The following is a 19908-nucleotide window of genomic DNA, read 5'->3' as shown; positions in this document are numbered from 1 at the left end:
TGATCGAGCTCAAGTAGCACATAAACATGATTAATTGCACTAGCTGTGGATGGGAATGAGCATCTCATTAATGAATTCACATTGTTCTCCTTTCTCTACCGATCTTGAACACAAATTTGTACATTCTGATGCTGATTTTTTTTTAAACTCCCATGAAATGTTAACTCGGAATTGAGCATAAAGAAGGTTCAGGATAGGTTCCATCAGCAGAACAAGATCCACAGTGAAAATCAAGTCTAATGAATTACCATGGCACCCTTAAATGCAGCTACTATTATTGCTGTGTATATACCAAGGGGTGCAGGGGCATAACTATAATAGGGCAAGGGGAGACAGTTGTCTGGGGGCCCACTGCCTTGGGAGCCCCCCAGAGGCAAGTCACATGACTGACTCCCCCAGCCCTGTACCTGCCCGGGCTTCCTTCAGTTGCATTCATCCTCTGAAATTGATGTGAGTGTTAAGACCTGGAGCTACCAGAACAGCATGTCTTTCTCTAGTACCATGAAATGACTTTTATCGTCCACAATTGACAAAACCTTTTAAAAAATAATTTAGGATGATGTTCTATTGTGGCACATAGGTGACAGATAGATAGATAGATAGATTGTACTATGCTTTTTGTTACTACTATTCAGCCTCATTTAAGATTTCTTTACTTCATGAGCTGAGCTTCAGTTGGGGGGGCGGGATTTTAAAATCTTGTCTCTGGGCGCACTCCAACTTTGCTACACCCCTGAAGGGGTGTGTGTGTTTCCAGTCCTGAATTGAATTACTGACATCTGAATGCAAGCATTTCTGAATAAAAATATGTGTATAACATGACCAGTGACTGTAATTTGGTACCTGACAGGTTTCAAAAAATGATATGCAAATTTTGTTAATTACATGCCAGGAAAATTGGCACAAGAGCTGCATCTGTCTGACTTGTGATGTATTTCCCATGTGGTTCTCTGTTGCTGAACAAGTTGCTCACTCTCTTGCTAGAGGAAAAAGACTGAACTCAATGGTAATATAAGCCTGTGTGTGCTAAGGTGATGAAGGGATTCCTGGCAGTTATTAAGCAATGCAGGAATTGGTAACTGTGCTTGATTTTCTTTTATGTTGATTCCGATATGTGTAGTCTTTACATCCTATTAAATTTTTGAAAGATAAACTGATGCAAGAATGATTTGCCACTGCCAGGCCCTATGGCTCCTCTTCTTAAAACCTTGGCTCAGCCGAATATCTTGGAAGAGAGTGGAGGGAAAAGATAAAAGTGCTTTGACTATGAGGTTAACTGATTTCAAATAGAAGGCACTCTCAAGTTATTGCATTCTGTACAAAATAAATACATTTCACATATGGTTAAGATTGATCAAAAATATTCAGTATGCCAGTGATTACATTCCCATCTGTGATTAAGGGTTTCTGTCTGCATCTGGTTTTCACATTATATTTCTGTAACAGGAATCTTTTATATGGCAGAGTTCATTCTATGTATTTTCTATTAGCTGCAGCTTGAACTACTGCACGGATCACAGATTTACACATATGGCTTTAATTACTTCATACCATTGAGAAAAAGTAATATTTGTTTGGGAATGTATGTTTTTCACTATTTCCATGGTTATACAACATGATGAGCTTTTTAAATGCCACTCTTCTAAAGAAATACAAATTGTTTCAAGCATTCTGTTTGAAAGTGGGGTGTATCCCTTGAGCAGATGTGCATGGCCCTGTTTGCTGCAAGAGTTAACAAATTAGGCACCCAAAGTAATGTATTTCTTTACTAACAAAAATAATGTATTGCAGTATTTGAATATTAGCTAGCACTTGTCTAGCCACCAGTTTTCAGCCTAGCATCTTCTTAAAAAATATACTTCATTCGGCATTTTCGTGACTAGAGGAAATATACACATGAGGCCCATAAGAAAGGCATTCAGTTGAATGGTTGTGTGTGTGTGCACGTGTGCATGTGCCTGGTAAGAGAATATAATAGATGAACAAAGTACAGAGTGATCATTGCTGTACAAGTGATTGTGGTATATAATGTTTTATATTTAAACAATGTTTGTTCAATAGTACAGCTCTGCATACATTTTATAAAATGGACAAATTCCACTCCCTTTACAGTTTATTAGTAATCTCACAGCTCTTTGTGCAATGTGATTTCTCTCTCCTCACCGCCACAATATATTTTGTGAAACATTTATATTCTGTCTTTGCACTAAAGAATGGCACATTAATATACTTTTGAAATAAACTTTGTTCTGTTTAGTACATATAGTATTATTTACCATAGTCTTGTTAGAGGTCTCCTACATATTTTTATATCCTTAAATTAAGAGTATTCTGCAAAATAGATGGTTCTCAAATGGTCAAATAATTAGCATTATCAAAAGTATTAGATTCTGGCATCCTAAACTAATTTGCCTCCCAATTCTACAAAATAACTTTTAGAAATGACTCTGTTTATAAGAAGGTTTACCAGATCATACAAGTTGATATTTTAGGTTTGAATAGTGTGTATGTATGTATGTATGTTAGTACAAGTATAAATATAAATCTATGAAAATAAATAAATGAGCCCCTTTAGGGACAGGAAATCACCGCCATTTCTCTATCGAAACTGCTTGGAGAACTTTTTATGTTCAAAAGTGGTAATAAATAATACACAGCTGGAAAAGGTATTCAATTGATATTGATCATATTGTTTGGGCAAAAACAGTGCCCACAAGATGAGTAACAGCAGTTTTGGAAACTGTTTTAAAAATGTAAAGGACATTTTACCAAATTGTGAGCTTGACAGCTAATGCATCTTTGCTCTGATCCTGCTGTCTTTACAATTATATGTTCCATTTCCATTACAATCAATAGAGAATTGCCTTCAAAAACTTGCAGGAGCCTCTCTCCTTTAGTGTAGTCACTTACAGAGTGCATGCTTGTTATGGACAGTTGCTTATAGTGAACAAAAACCCTTTTGCCAGTCAATAGGCAACTGCTGCTTCTGCCCAACAAATTGAGTATGAAAGAACACATTGGGCCTGGGATATATTATATTACTTTATTCTGCCCTGCTGTGAAGTCTCTGGGCAAGTTTACAGTTGTACATTTATCTATGTATCCATCTATCGATCAAAGATGTAGACTGCCCCAAACTTCTGTCTCTTGGCAGTTTACAACAACATAAAGCAAATCAAAATGAAAATGAAAAGCTTAAAACCAACTTAAAATGGTCAAGTTAAAAAAGGCTTTTAAAAAGCTGTCAGAGATGGGGAGGCTCTTCATTATACCCTGAAGACTTACCTTCTTTGTATATAATTCGCTAAGGCATACCTGTGGCTAATCCCATGTGTGGCAGCTCTTGCAACAGTTCAGAGAGCTGCCAGATAGTGATGGGGGCGAGGTGGGGGGAGAAAATGGCGGCAGCAGCCATCCAGACGGTAGGCTGGGGAAATAACAGCAAGGTGGGAGAAGGTGTGGGTGGGCAAAAACGATGGCAGCAGTGTGGGAGGGCAGGGGAGGAAACGGCAGCAGGGGAGGACTAGAAAGCACCGACCAGGCCAGCTGGCGAGGGAATTCACCGCCAGCGGGCAGTGAGGGAAAGTGCCGGCCAGGCCAGCCAGTGAAGGCAAGCAGACTGGGTGGGGGAAAACAGACTGGGGCTGAAGGGGGAGGTGGAATGAAGATGGGGAGGAGAGACGGAGAACTAGGGGCGCAGATGCTCTGTGCCACATCAGCTAGTTTTTATTCTTTTTTCTATTGTCCGTATATGACTGATCAAGTGATCTCATTCATTTGGCACAACAGTACAATGGTACTTGGAGGGATTTATTTGGGCTAGATTTTTCAAGTGCATGCAGCAATTGCTAGATACATGCACACACTGAGAATTGTTTGTGAATAGTGTGCATAGGTGCAAATTTTAATCATGCATACAATTGCATGTGCTTAATCTTGGGAACCTCATGCTTGCAACCAATTTTTGAGAAGTGTAATAGGTTGAGAAAGCTGGCCAAATATGAATTTGCAGTGTTTAAATGCATTTGGCACCAGACTATACAAACAATCCTGCTAAATAACTGTAAAGGCTTGTAATGATGGGGAAGTAAATTCTGAAATCCTCATAGACAACTTCAGATTTTGCAATACAGAAGAATCTGTGTGATAGTTCTGTAATGCTAGTGAACACAATATGGTAAAGGCCAGAAATGCCTGTTATAACAAAGTACTGGTGTCCCGTGAGATGTGTCTATGGTGCAGGTGGGATCAACTGTAACTCAGCACTGGCATTCCTATCGGGGTGAGTTTCAACCACTTCCCCTTCTACAGCCTGCAGGGGATCTGTTTTCCGGTGACATAGAGGGCTTCTGGGGGAAGGAGAGGCTGTCAGAATTCATCAGTACTGCGTTACTCTGGAACTTTTCTACAGCACCAGCACATCTATTGGAGCACAAGGGCTTGGTTAATTGGGATGTTGTCTGCTGTTCCTTGCATTAAAGTGAATTTTTAAATCATCTGTAGTCCAAAATACTGTTGCCTTATATGGAACAGATTTAAAACTGGGTTCAGAAAAGTCCTGAAAGGAGTGATACATGTTTTTAAAATGAATTGAAATTGGGGAAATGCTGTACTTTATGACTGAAAAAGCTTTTGGAGGGTCAAACTACACATTACTTTGAACAAATAATTAACAGGCGGACTTGAAATAAGTAGTGGACCACAAGTGGTCTTTTTTTTAAGCCCCAAGACAGTTCTGCCCATTCCTAACAGGTGATTCAGCACAAAAGCATGGTGAGCATTGAGGGGGTTAATACTTTCCCCGATCTGTTTCCCCTGAAACCACTGTTTGCATGCAAAGTGGCAATTTGCAGCAGAAATCTGCTCTATTGGCAAACAGCTGCTTTGGACAAGGGGATTTTTCTCAGAGAGAACAAGTGTTTTCTCCCTTTGTGTCATAGGCCTTGTCTGAAGGCTTCCCTATGCACCAGAGGCCTTATTATCTGAATCAAGCCTCTGCAGCTTTTAGTGGGGTCATAAAAGAAACATTTCCAGTTTTAAACCTTTTAGTCAGTGTGGTGTAGTGGGTAGTGTTGGACTAGGACTGGGGAGACCTGAGTTCAAATCCCTATTCAGCCATGAAACTCATTGTGTGATTCTGGGTCAGTCACTTATCTCTCAGCCTGACCTATCTCAGAGTATTGTTGGGAGGATAAACATAACCGTGTATACCTCTCTGGGCTCCTTCAAGGAAAAACAGGATATAAATGTAAAATAAACAAATAAAAATAAAATAATTAGAAGCGTAATGTAATGTGTACTTTATCCTTTGCCACCTAAAGGTACAGCAGGGAGGTAACTTGCCTAGGGAGCAAGAGGTTTCTGGTTTGAAACATCTATATCAGGCAGCAGTGGTATAGGAAGATGCTGAAAGGCATCATCTCATACTGCATGGGAGATGGCAATGGTAACCCCCTCCTGTCTTCTACCAAAGAAAACCACATGGCTCTGTGGTCGCCAGGAGTCGACACTGACTTGATGGCAAAACTTCAACTTTACTTTTGCTTTAGCCTTTAGAATTGCACACCCCCAGAGGAGACCATTCCATGTTTATCTGCTTTCTGACTGGAAGATGGCAAGCCTTGTGCAGAGATGCTGTGGAAAACCTCTCTGGAGGTGGGTAATTCCTCTATGTATTGAGTGATTGAATAATCCAAGATAGGTCTAATGCAGAGACCCAGCAGAATTCCCTCTCCTAGTAGACACAGATTGGCAAGAGCCAACTCCAGTGCTGGGGACTATGTAATGGTCAGCCTCATCTGTGGGTGGGTTCTTTCTTTCTCATGCCATGTTGGTGTGCCCTGCCTCACAACTTGGAATTATTGGGCTATGGTAGGGATTCTCAACGTTTGGGTCCCCAGATGTGATTGGACTTCAACTTCCATAATTCCCAACCAAAGGCCACTGGGGCTGGGGATTATGGGAGTTGAAGTCCAATAACGTCTGGGGACCCACACATTGAGAAACCCTGGGCTATATTAACAAAACCATTTCCAAATCAATGGAATTTTAGTAGTTCAGCTTTTTGTAAAGAATCAAGTCTGTGGAGCTGCTGGGATACTTGTACAGGGGTACCCAAATGACTTATTGCACTTAAATAGATGAATTCCCCAGAAGCTGATGGGAATATGTTAGCCCAAGAGCAGGTATGCTGCTTCTAGTGGTTTTTGTTTCCAGGCTCATCTCATGTGAGTTGGTAAGAGCTCTACAACTGACCTCGTTAAAAACTTCATTTCTGAGTTGTTTACAATCCATAAAACGCACTCTTAAACACAATGTATGTCAGGTTTGTTTTTTGTTTTTTCCTGTAGTGTTATGTTAAATAATAAAGTATTGTTTTTAGGATGATAGTTATTGTTACTTCTTCTTCTTCTTTTTTAAAGGACCTACTATTATGTAAATAGAGGGACTTGGTGCTTCAAACTGGCTGTGATATGTGCGTTTTTGTTTTTTTTCCTTTTTGTTGTTGTCAATAGAAAAGATTGATCTCTGGGCTGGTGAACATAATATCTGTCCCAGTCAGAAAAGGAGAGAGGAAATTAGCAGGACGATTGGTGGAGAATGATATCTGTCAAAAGAAACACTTGGAGAGCACTGAGTTTAGTAATAGGTGACTGCCGGAAAAAAGGGAACTTTGAATTTTGCCAAGGTAAGGAACAGATTTGTAATTAACATACTTTTGTTGTTGAGAAAAGATTTGATTTATTGTGCCTTTATCCTTCTTTAACTATGCTTGTTAAATAATCTCCTTGTTATTGCATGTATTCCCGCACCTCTTCTGAATTATTTGGAAACTACCTTTGTAGGACTGCCAGATATTGGATGGTATGCATGAAGAACCTGTGCATAAAAAGAAATGCCCACTTTCCTCAAAGCATGAAAAGTCTAATTGAAGAGTGGGGAGAGAATTTATTTATTTGTTTTATTAACAGATTTAATATACCGCCCAATCCACAGACTCGGGGCAGAGTACAAGGCAAGAACAGCATCCAAGATGATTAAACAAAACAAAACTTAAAGGGCAAATACCTGGCGGAAAAGAAATGCCTTCAATAAGGACTTAAAGGCTGAAAGGGAGGAGGCAGACCGAATCTTGAGGGGGCAGCAACAGAGAAAGCCCTTCCAGGGGTCCTAGTACTTTGGATCTCTCTGAGACCAGGGACCGAATGAAGGGCAAATTATAACACATACATTCCTGTTCTGTCCTTGGGTACATGTGTTCCACTTCCACAGCTGCCTTGTTGCCCTGCTTTATTGAAATGGTATCTACATGCATACATTTCAGTATTCTTAGCCTTAATGTGTCTTCCCAATTTTGTGAGATCACTATTGAGGGGTTACGAATTGACTGCGCTTATAGACCCCTTTACCAATATTGCATTTATTATGTGGACACAAAGTGAATCCAGAGGTGGGACAGACCACTCCCATCACACATGGACTACATGCTTTGAGGTGTGTACATCTAGCTCTTTAATGCTTCATGTCTTAAACCACTTACTCAGAAATATGGCCAATGGAACCATCCCAGATTAAGTGGTTTAAGGGTGGTAGGCAAAGTGCTTTTAAAGCCCTATTCATTTTACCATTGGAACTATTACGGCAGCGAGGGAATGTTCCTGACATGATTGCAAATGTGACTTTGTTTGAATTACTGAATATTTGTTGAAGCTTTGTGTGTTGAACCTTTATTTTGATCTATATGTATATGTACACAAATAAGGCATATCACTTACATATGAAGGACATGATAGATTCAAAGATGTAGCAGGCAATCCATGAAAAACTAGCTATTTTCTGCCATTCTGGTCTCTTCAAGCTATCAGCTCTTTATTTGCTCAGACAAGAGAGTGAGTCATTTTTTGTGCATCCCTCCCTTTGTGAGTCTATTCTGTATGGGAGCAACTCTTATTAATCCTCCTTGACATTTTCACCATCTTATTGACATTTTCCCTTCACTTGAAATTCCTATAGATGTTTTGTCTAAGCAGGACCCTGAAAACTGGCCTCTGATTTTGCAGGTTCATACACCACCTTTTTGTCTAATCAAGATATGTCCAAAGTAATTGGAGAAGGTAGTCAAGAATTCTAGAACCTTCTCTAGCAACTATTTAGACCTTTTTCTTCTCCCCCCCCCCCCGCCCCGCCCCGGCTCTCCAAAGACTTGGGAATTGTCACCTTTTCCTATCTGGTTCAAGCTTTGCATTTTAGGACTCAATCAGATTTGCTGTAAAACAAACGAAAAAACACCCCGCAATTTTCTCAATGTTGAACACCTTTTGGTACTATTGATTTCACATATTGATAGTATGTGTGTCACACTGGGCCAATAAATGGAAATGACGCAATACACATCTTAGTGGACAACTTTACATTGGATATGATCCACTGGAGCAGTTGTGGGGGGACTGATAAAATGATACAATGTGATAATGTATTGTTTTGGACTGTAACAGTGGGGGGCTTACTGAAATGCATCAGTGGGGGTCCATTCCCTTCTATCTGCTGACTGGAAATTCGCTGCCTTTTGGGCAGCCACAGCAATTGCCTTTTCAAATGCTGCCCTTCCCCCTAACAGTTGCCCTAGAATGCACAGGGAGAGGAAGCAACATCAAAACATTGTATCCTTTCCTGTGGAAATTACTGACTGGGGGTGGGCGGGCAATGTCTGTACCCTGTAACTCTAGAGCAGGGTTGCACAACTTTGGTCCTCCCGCAGGTGTTGAACTACAACTCCCATTATCCCTGACTATTAGCTGCTGTGGGGAATGTAGTCTAAAGCAGCTGGAGGGCTGAAGTCGTGCAGCCTTGCTCTAGAGCAGGTTTGTTCATCTTCAGACACACACCCCCCAGCTGTTTGTACTACAACTCCCATAATGAGAGCCAGCGTGGTGTAGTGGTTAGAGTGCTGGACTAGGACCGGGGAGACCCGAGTTCAAATCCCCATTCAGCCATGAAACTAGCTGGGTGACTCAACACCGACTCAACTACTGCTGTGGCTCATAGTCACAAGTAGCTCTGTTTATGGCTCTCTAGTGTTGGAAAGGAGAAGGACTTTTAGGTCTGCTAATGCGAAAACACAGAACCCTTCCACATGAGCCCAATCCAGTCATTATCTTCAACACACATACATTCTGTGTATAGTGTGCACACATACAGTTATGCATATTTTATGTTCCACACATATACAGTGGCACACTTCCAAGCTGTAGCATGTGTTTGAGGGGGACTGTACCCAGACTTACTTCTAAAGCGAACCCAAATAATTCACAGAAAAACATGTATATGTGTACAGAGACTTGTATGCACGGACAACATAAAGTCTGAATAGGGTTAATGGCACACTGCAGTTTGGGGAAGAAGGTTTGGGAAGGTTACAATCCTTGGATTGTACATAGGAACTTCCTCAGTAATTCCTCTAACAACTTTGATATTCTCATCATCTTATTGTAGGTTAGGCTGAGTTTTGAGAACATGGCTGCCTAAGACTAGAAAGGAAATTCGTGGCAGAGGTGAAATTTGAACCTGGAACGTTCTGGCTCGCAGCCAATTCCCCACACTAGCTCTGCATAAGACAGTCACTTCTTTTTTTTGAGCTAGAGCTGGGGGATCCCAACCTTGGATCCACAGAAGCTGTTGGACTCCAGCTCCAGTCATCCCTAGTCCCAAGGCCATTGGGGCTGGGGATGATGGGAGTTGTAGTCCATTAAAATCTGGGGACCCAAATGTGGGAACTCCTGAACTAGACTATGCCTTGATGGGGTGGGGGGAGAAGGCATCAGTAAGCAAAATCCCACAAACCTAGAACCAGTGGTACTTGTTTGCATTACACCAATGACAAAAATACACATAGCAAAGAATATAGGGCTGAAGACAGTGATGTATTGTCAGTTTGCCTTCTCTGCAACATTAAGCTCTAAGTTGTCCCATATGGAGATATCGTTATGATGTATATTTCTCTGGGTCTGCATTACATTATTGGCTGATGCTGGCAGGGATGTCACGATATCTCCAAGTGGCAAAAATTGAACAAGGGATGCCTCCTTTAGCAGCCGCCTCATGGTCTTTGTAACGTGAAGTTCCAATCTACAACCCATTCGAGAAGAGATCTTGAGTTTGCTCTATAAAATGCCTTTTTCATTAAAAAGAAGGTATAGTTGCTGGTTTGAGAATTAATTATATTCACCAATCAATGGTGATCTCACCCTACTTTTGTTTAGAGTTGGGGTTCATCCCCTCAATGTAGAGGAAACAGAGCAAACAACATTTGCTCCTCCCAAAAAACCTATTGTAAAGCCTTTCCATCCTGAAGGAGTAACAAATGGAAAACCTCCCATTAGAATGTAATAAAATAAAACAAGATGCCAAAAAATCCCCACAAGGAGTTGTCTTCCCATTTGAAGACCCATCGAGAATTGAAGATACACCTGTTCAGTCTTGCTTTTAATTGAATTTTAAACCTGATTTTAAATTTTAATTTTATTTATTTATTTATTTAGCACATTTTTATACCGCCCTAACCCAAGGTCTCAGTTTATCGGTTTTGTCGGTTTTGTCTGCTGATTTTCAAGTGTATCGATATTTTAATTTATTGTAGACCGCCTTGAGACTGTGGTATAGAAATGTGTTGAATAAACAAATTTAAATCATTCCTCTAAAAGCTAGCCCAAATTGTTTTTTAAAGAAGCTTTGCAGTGCTTTTGAAAGATGCTCAAGCATAGACTTTGGTGAGTCTCTAAAACAGGAGTAGGCATAGTGACCTTTGCTCTCCAACTGTTGTTGAACTACAGCTCCCATCAACCCAGCCAAAATAAATTGCAGCTGAGGATGATGGGGGCTGTAGTTAAACAGCTGGAGAGCCAAGGTTGCCTATCTCTGTTCCAAAGGGATGCTAGAGTTTGGTTCATTCAAATCCTTTATCCCATCACACACTTGTTTGTAGCCCATAAGTAGTAATATGCTTGTGTGGGATGTGTGAACTTGGTAGTATACCAATGCAGTGCCTCTTGTGATGCAAGGCAAGATTCCATGTCCTGCCTTGCGCCCCCCCTCCCCCCCCTGGTGAGCTCAGTGCTGATGAGGTGATGCATCACTCTTTCCTTGAACCCTTTGTGCTTCGCCAACGGGTAGTGTTGACACTGCCCCATTCCCCCTCACCTTTTGGACACATGCCTGTGACTATAAATATTTATATACTGCTTTTCAACAAAAGTGCTCAGTGGTGTACATAGAAAACTAATAAAGAAGATTGGCTCCCTGTCCCAAAAGGACTCCCATTCTAAAAAGCGACGTAAGGTAGCCACATCACAGCTCTGTTCTTGTTCGGGGGCTGACGTGCACTGCAGTTTCATGTATCCAGGTAGCTTGGCTTCCTCCAGTTTTGCTGACCCCTATCTCTTGCTGCAGCTGTGCTCTCCCTTTCCACACCAAGCTTGTCTGTTTTTGGTGCTGAGAGCGTGGCTGCAGCAAGAGATGGGCTAGTGAAATTAGATGCAGTGCCTCTTCCCTGATGCATGAAGTTAGTGGTGTGTGCTGACCCCAGGACAAGGGCAGAGTAGTATGTCCCCTGATGATGAGGGGGAATTGGCATGTCATCAGCACTGGCCTCGGGCTCAATGGGTGAGGCTGACAAGGTGAGGGCAGAGCCAGCATGGGGAGCACGGGGGCAGCAGCAGAGATGAGGTGGGGGCTGTGGAAGCAGGTAGGTGACCCCCTCAGCTGAGGGTGGGACAGGAAACTTGTATCTGCTGCTCAATGTTGCATTTGCTTCCTGAGACCATCATCTTACCTAGTCTCATGGGGGAGCTGCCTCTGTGTTCTTGAGATTTTAAAGCCAAAATGGTCCTCATACTTTCATGAGGATTTATGCATGTTCCTAGCTTTCTTCTCTTTAAGCCTGCTTTGCCTCTATTTCTGCTAGACAGGTTCCCCCCCCCCTTTACTGTTTCAGGAATAACAACTTGAGTAGCAGTCTTTTATATCTTTGCTTAGCTGCACAACTGTCTTTATCCTTCTTCTCATGAAATCCTTCCCATATTCAAGGAAAATATAATTTTCATTATATTCAATATAATATTATAATTTTCAATATAACTTTAAACTGTTGAATTTGTTTTTATCTTATGAGGTGGCTTTTGCTTCATTTTGTGAAATTTTACTCTGTTTTAGATTGTGTTAAATTTTGTACACTGCCTAGAGATGTACATATCAGGCAGTATAAAAATATGCTAGATAAATACAGGGAGGGACCATGAAAGCTACAGCATAACCTATGATATTGATGTACCTGCTGTCCTGGCTTCTGGTGGCCGCATGTTCGATGTTCATGTGAATGGGGAGTTACCCCCGGAGCAAGAACCCTGGTCAATCAGCATCTTGCTCCCTGGGTTATGTAGGTGTCGCCAACATATCACCATAGAGTTGGAGAAGAAACTGAGGCGCCTACCCAGGCTTGCACAGCCCAACCCAGTTAGGTCTGCTTGTATGCAGTGCTGGTAGTCCAAGTTTGTTTGTTTTTTGAACAAAACTCTGACTTTTACTGAGGTAGAAAGGTAACTTCCACCCCAGTCCCTGGTCATGTGGCTGCTTGGGCTGTCTGATGGGGCGGCAAGAGCACCTGGTGGTGGAGAAATGCCCCAATGCACTGCTCTGCAGCAAGAGAGGAGGCATGCCCTTGCCGCTTGCCTCTTGCCTGTGGACTTCCCTTAGGCATCTGATGAGTCACTGTGTGAAACAGGATGCTGGACTAGATAGACCTTGGACCTGATCCAGCTGGGCTGTTCTTATGTTCCCCTCGCACAGGGGGATGCACATTCTGGGATGCAGGAGACTGCAGTCTGCTTTCCTCCGGCCCCCTCACTCCCAGAGCCATCATGCACTGGTTGTGTGGGCTTGGGGTGCTGGGAAGCCCAGGAGCAGTGCTCGTGGTGTGGGGTAAGGCAGGACAGGTCCTGCCTCCCCACCACCGCCCCTCTGGCTGGATAAGCTTTGGTTGTGTGCACAACCTTCTTGTAGGCCATCTAATCTAACTCCCTGCTTGAGGCAGGAAACTCCTATCTAATCTAGAGTATCCCCAGAAGCCAGCTGTCCAGCCTCTGCCTGAATACATCTAGCAAAAGCAAGCCCCTTCTCCAGGTAATTGTGGAACTGCTTGTATTTTTAAGAAGTTTCTCCTAATGTTCAGCTGAAATCCACCCTACTGTCACTTGTTAGATTTAGTCCTACCCTTTGAGGCAGCAGAGAAGACTTTTCTCCATTCTGTGTGATAGCCCTTCAGGCATTTGAAGAGTGAGATCTTGTACTCCTTCAGTCTTGTTGTCTCTGGGCTAAACTTTCCCAGTTCCTCCTAGGCTTGTGTTTTGAGTTCCCTGATCCTCTCTCTTTCCTTCCTCTGTACCTTTTCCAATATGTCTATATCCTTAAAGTGTGGCACCCAAAATGGAACACAATATTCCAGATGAGGTCTGTCTAGTATGGAATAAAGTGGAGCTTTTAATTCTTGTGTCTTGGAAACTATGGTTCTGTTAATGCAGCCAAAAATCATATTAGCCTTTCTTGCAGCAGCTTCACACTGGTGACTCATGTTCTCCTTGTGAATGGCTGCAATACCAGTATCTTTCTCACATATGTTGCTGCAAAATCAGGTATTCCTCCGCCTGATAACTGAGTATTTTAAATCTAAGTGCATTTTTCTCTGTTGAATTTTATTTGTTTCTGCTTAGTTGTCAGTGCTGCATTTATGCACGCGCTAAGTAAACTACAGCTTAGGGCCTCACATTTTGAGGGTCTCTGAATTCAAAAAAATGACTAAATTTAAAGTTTAACAGAATTGGTTGAAAAATAAAGGAGACGGGGTGAAGAATCTAAAACAGGTATTACCATTCTGATAAGACAAAAATATACCTGTATGGCCACACATACTGCATTGGGCAGCGTGGGCTGGAGCTGTTCTGCCAGTGCATGGCCCCATTTGGGAGGGAGATCGACCGACCCCACTGCGTTGGCAGCGAGACCAGGAGCAAGGGCCGATTTCAGCTCCAAACAGGGCCACACACCCTGTTTGGGACTGAAATAACGCCCCCGCATCTGACATCAGACACAGGGTGGTGTATCTGGGGCCACACTCATGGCCCCTGATTGGTGGCAGCCAGGTTTCTTTGACCCCGTTGGCCCAGTGGTGGCTCCACCCCAGGTTGTAGGCCAAATATCGGCAGGAGGGCCAAAGTTAAAGCAGCCCTGGTTTAGATCAACACCAAGCATCAGTGTCTGCTTCTTCAGACTAACACTAGTGTAACTATGAACAGTGCGGCAAGGGGTGTGTAAGTGAGGCACCGGCGTGGGACTTCTGAGTCATTTTATAATGTTATGGGGCCTTTTAAGATCACCATAATTTAGGGTGCCAGCATGTTTTAATCTAGCCCTGTTAGTTGCCCTTTCTGTCAATACCATTTTGGATGTTACTCTGAGGCAGGTGCGGCTCATGATAATAACTTGGAGGGGTGCAAAACAACTCACAGGTGTTTTGGTACCAGCAGCTATGCCTTCACTCAATTCTGGCCTCACCCTAGTTGTAAGTGAGCCATGCAGGCTGGTCATTTGTATGGTAGGGGAGGTATGGTATTCCATGTGGTTGTGAGTTCACTTGAAGTTGTCATCTAATTCAGATTTGCCTAGTTTGCTAATCAGAATAGCACGAGGAGCTTTGTAATATTGTGCTTTGCTGAAATTGAGATAAATTACATTCACAGCATTCCCACAATCTACTAGGCTACTAATTCAAACAATAAAAAAAGAGATAAGACTAGTCTGGAAGGATTTATTCTCAACAATTCTGGGCTGGCTTCTACTAATCACTGCATTGTTATTGAGATGCTTAAAAACGGATTGCTTTATAATGTGTTCTAGTATCTTTCCTGGTATTGAAATTGGACTGTAGTTTCCTGGATACTCTCACCCCTGCTCCACCACCACATCCCTTTCTGAAGATTAGGATACAATTGGCCCAACTTGTGCCATCTTATCCTTACTGCAGGATTTCTCAAAGATGATATATGGAGGTTCTGAGACTATATCAAGTTCTTGGAGTATAGCAAGTTAGGATGCAGGTCATCCAGCTCTGAAGAACTGAACTGGTTTAAGGTAGATGGGTATTTCCCAATCAACTCATTAAAGGTAAAGGTAAAGTGTGCCGTCAAGTCTTTTTTGACTCCTGGCGCCCACAGAGCCCTGTGGTTTTCTTTGGTAGAATACAGGAGGGGTTTACCATTGCCTCCTCCCGCAATGTATGAGATGATGCCTTCAGCATCTTCCTATATCGCTGCTGCCTGATATAATACCAGCCTTACTAACCTTGAAATGCAATTCTGGCTTTACCATTCATGCTGCTTGTGTGAGGTTGCCCCTGATTCCCTTTTGGAAGAAAATTGAAACAGCGTAAGAGCTGCAAGGTTTCACATTCTGTAAACTGTTAACATTTGACATTGCTTACTGAGTAAGTTTCCTTGCTGGTATTTCCTCTTCCTACATATATTCCTGGAAAAGCCCTTTTTGTTGCTCTTTGCATCTTTTGCAAGTCTCAGCTCATTCTGAGCTTTAGAAGGACAATTCTGAATATTTATATATCTTTTCAGCAAAAGGTCTCCTAGTGGAAAATCACTATTCTTTTTCTGCGATATAGAAAAATAAATAAAGCTTCTTCCTTGTCCCTAACGGGCTCAGAATCTAAAAAGAATGCGAAGTAGACACCAGCAGCAGCGACTAGCAGGGTGCTGTGCTTGGGTTTGATGGGAACAGTTGCTCTCCCTTGGCTGAATACAAGGGAATCACCACTTTTAAAAGTGCCTCTTTGCTTAATCAGCAGGGGTTAACTTTAGCTTTTCTATCACTCTCCCTACAAATCTGGGCTACTCAATGGTATTTGTACTGTACCCAGGTTCAAAACATTGAGCCGGGTCTCACGATCAGTGAGACCCGGTTTGGGAAGCTGAGCAGGCTAAACCCGCTCTCCCCGCACACGAGCAGGGTGGGAGCCCTGGGTGTCCGGATTGGCTGCCCACACGATTGCTGTCTCTGTGATGGAGCTGGCGGGGGCTAGGAAGTTTGGGGGATGCACGGCCCCTGGAAGCTCCAGTATGCCCTGTGCAAGCATGCAGGGCATACTGGGGAGACCCCTGAGCTGGGAAGTTGCTTTTCAGCCTCCCGCCGGGGGTCAGCTCGTGAGTAACCGCGGCATGGAGCTGTGCTGTGGCCATTCACGTTGTTTTTTTAAAAACGGGTTTGCAGAGCGCTCACTCCGCAAGCCCGGTTTAAGGGGCGGGCTACTTGAGCGGGTTACCCACTCAAGAACTACCGGGCTTGCAGCCGAGCCCGCTGGTTCTCACAGTCGTAGAAAATTGGGCTAGCGGAGGCTAGCCTGATTTTCTATAATGGGTGAATAGCTCCATTATAGGCTAATGTTGGATAACTCTCTCTCACACTTACTCATGTAAACAGTGGGCCCACATAGCATAAAGTGCAATGGGTAGCAGTAGATTTTGGAATTTCTAAGACCAAATATATACAGATAGGGGTGGTGTGTGCTCCATTCACAAGTGCAGTCTCTGGTGAAATCATTATCTTTGTTGCTATACTAATATAACTTCTATAGAAGTCCCCCCCCCTTTTTTTTGCACTAGGACTTTGTGAAGCAGCCCTGCTTTGATTCAGGGCAGTCCTGCATTGGCTCAGCCCAGTTCAAACCAGCTTTGATTTGTGGCTGAAGACTTGGCCCTTCCTCTGACTCCTGTAGGTACTTACCGGTCATGGACAGGAGACAGGCTGACTTGTTTTTTAAAAAAATCCAAATGCAAGAATTATGTCCTTTATTCCATTATGTCCTTTAAAAAACAACGTTCAGAAGCTTTTCCAAGAACTTCTTCCCCTTGGAAGTCTGTCTTGGGCATTGTAGTCTTTTCCAGGGTTACAGCAGAAAGTACTACAACCCCAGGAACCCCCTGTGAATCGGCATATCACACACCTTTTTTATTTATATACAAGGCCGGTTTTACCTTGAGCACAGAACCCATCAGTATGGGGAGGGGGCACAGCTACCTACTCCCATCTATTTCCCTCATGTGTTGGCCCTCCAAAGGGTGCTAATATATGAAGAAGGTTATATCTCTGACCTAACACTCACAAGTTACATTCACATTACATTTGTCGCTGTGTGGGTGAAAAAGCATAGACAGTTCATACGTAACATCAAAATAAGTTATGGCATTGGGCTTGAGCTTTTGCTCTTACTTCTCCCATTCTGCCCCTCCTGACTTCTTTTTTCATGACAAGCCATGGTTTATCTTTACATGCAAACTAGGCAAACTGGTTTGTGCAAGCCATGTTTTTTTCTATGAGCAACTTTGCCTGGTTCAGATGTGATAGCAAAGTATGGAAGGAGTAGTATGAATATGAATTGTAACAGAGAATGGGTGGGATGACGTGTCCAAGACTAAGGCTTCTTCCCGTAGTGCCAAACCAAACTAGGCCATATGTGCAGGCCTTTGGTGTGGCATTTGTTTTGATGTACATCCCACTTTTCCTTTAGGAAGCTCAGAGCCTAGGTAGTTTCCCACTGAGACACTGACCATTTTGAGAATGGCTTAGCTTTAAAAATTCAACAGCATATTAGGGGCGTTGCTTTGATCAAAGTGCTACAGGAATGTACAGAAAACTAGGAGTCTTGTACACAACTGATTGCTGGCCAACAAAGAATAAATTTCTCTGTCTTGGGTTGATTTGGAACAATTAAGAGAGGTGACCATTCTACTCAGCTTCCTGTCTGAGCTTATTTTGGGCAGGAGTCCAGCTTCAGAAGTACAAGCAAAATCAGATAAAGTCATATATGTATAACATAAAACAGAAAAAGAGGAAGAGAAGAATTCAGTTTGGAATACTTAAAAAGAAATGGAGAAGTCCAAATCCCACCACCACTATCACCACCACCTGGTTTAATTTTCGTATCTGTTATCCAAGATAGCAACACATGAACTTGCCATAGTCATTTCAGAGTGAGTTAAAAGAGAACCAATATACTGTATTTACATATACTTTCTCTCTCAACCCAAGATAAGTGATTATTAAACACAGCCAGGTTATTCTACTCTGACTAGTGGATTATACAGTTTATTCAGAGAAGCTAGCCCTATTCATGTGTTATGTTCAACACTGCGTATGAAGACAATACAGTGTACACAGGTACAGATCTGTACACAGGTACAGTTATTCACAACATACCTGTTGAACACAGATATAGCAGTACTGTGCATTTGAGGAGTCTGCCCAGGTTCACTTTTAGGATAAATGCAAGTAGAGTCATTCATACAATTGTTTCAGAGATAAATTACACACTTGATCACAGAACATGCATGAAAAAGAGTTGCCAGCCAGAATTAGCTGAGTGGAGTGGATACAAACCTCAGAGGGTGGCCCAAGCCGTCCTTTGGTATATCATCTGCCTTGAAAGATGGCCTGCCTGCCTCTACTCATAGACTGCCTGTACATTTGTAAATAAAGCAAATATTATAAAGATGCTGTAACTCTCGATGTTCTCTCATGCAAAGCAAACTAAACCCGGCAGCACGGCCTGTGGAACTTCTCACTGCTCAGGGAAGTGGGGAGCACATAACAATGGCTATTAAAAAAACAGAATGTATCTCTAGAACCATTACAATTTGGGAAGAATACAGGGGCTGTTCGATTTTTAAATGAATATATTTAGGCTGAATTAATAAAGTGTTTTCTTGGTGATATACTAAAGGTCTGATAACATTAATGGGCTTTGCCTCACACAGAGTTCTGAGTATATTGTACCACTGCTCACTGATCCCAGGTCAGTGTGATGCGTGAAATCAATTTATTTGAATCTCTTTGCCTCTATAGGAATCTGGCGGCATGCCAGTTGTTTTCATTTAATGTTCTTTGTGTTGAACACGGACAAGCAGGCCTGCTTTTGTACTCCCCTTCCCTCTTGTCTTTCAGTCCATGTTTCATTCTTCAGATTTTTGAGACGAAGAAGGAATGTTACCTTTATTATTATTTTTAATTAAAAAGAAGGGGAAAAACCCTATTTTGTTTCAGATGGTGTTTTAAACAGTAGGAAATTAGGTCAGTTGCAAAGCCGTCTTTGTGTACACTTCCACATTGCTTGCCAGTCATATGCTATGCATCAAACAATTCAAAAGTTGTTAGCTTTGTGGGCGAGGGGGAAATCTGATTTTAAAAATGCTGGAGGAGAGAGGCGGAACAAAGAAAGAGAAAACTCTAAACTAGAGTGCATAGCTGATTCTCTTATTGTAGATTCCTTGAAGCCTCTCTACTAATGATGCTTATAATATCAGTTTTACAGTAGGAAATACAGTAGTCTAAGGCTGCAATCCTGTGCACACTTCCTAGGGAGCCAGTCCATCCAATTGAATTCAGTGGGACTTACTTCTGGGTAAACATGCATAGGATTGGGCTGCATCAGAAGTGATCCTCCGAGATTATTTACTCTACGCATATTAGATACTGCATTGGATATAGCTAACCTGCTGCAAGCTACTGGAGGGCCCATTAACTCCTGAGATGTACAGGGGTTTATAAATATAATACAAATTTTACATTAAACAGAATATCTGCCATTAAGCAGCAGTCTTTATTCCGCCCCATCTCTTCTTTTAAACAAGACAATATAAGGTGCCTATATAGTAAAAACAACCTTACGTCAGTATAAGAAGAGGTCACTCCAAGATCGGCTGTTACCTTAAGAGATTTGTTTTGGGTGGGGGGGGGGAGTGTGTCTGTGTCTGCATATAGAGGATTCTGTTGATGCTCTGGGCAGTTCTTGCGGAAGCTGCT

The 19908-nt window shown here is 42.3% G+C and overlaps 1 protein-coding gene across 8 annotated transcripts in view; it reads left to right on the top strand.

The window, feature by feature from the left end:
- RUNX1T1 (RUNX1 partner transcriptional co-repressor 1) overlaps positions 1-19908 on the top strand; it is a 207671-nt gene that overhangs the window by 21980 nt on the left and 165783 nt on the right. For 4 of the 8 annotated variants that reach the window (XM_053250986.1, XM_053250980.1, XM_053250983.1 and 1 more), the window contains exon 2: positions 6516-6688. The exons of 2 other annotated variants lie outside the window; for them this stretch is intronic. In XM_053250986.1, coding sequence (XP_053106961.1) covers positions 6601-6688 — 88 coding nt within the window. In that variant the 5' untranslated portion in view covers positions 6516-6600. Of the gene's footprint in view, positions 1-5549; positions 5656-6515; positions 6689-19908 lie in introns of all 8 variants that reach the window. 2 more of the 8 variants (XM_053250981.1, XM_053250982.1) reach the window with 1 other exon arrangement.

This window comes from Hemicordylus capensis, chromosome 4 (genome assembly GCF_027244095.1).
Source record: "Hemicordylus capensis ecotype Gifberg chromosome 4, rHemCap1.1.pri, whole genome shotgun sequence".
NCBI classification, from domain to species: domain Eukaryota; kingdom Metazoa; phylum Chordata; class Lepidosauria; order Squamata; family Cordylidae; genus Hemicordylus; species Hemicordylus capensis.
This window is presented reverse-complemented; position numbering and strand designations above follow the sequence as displayed.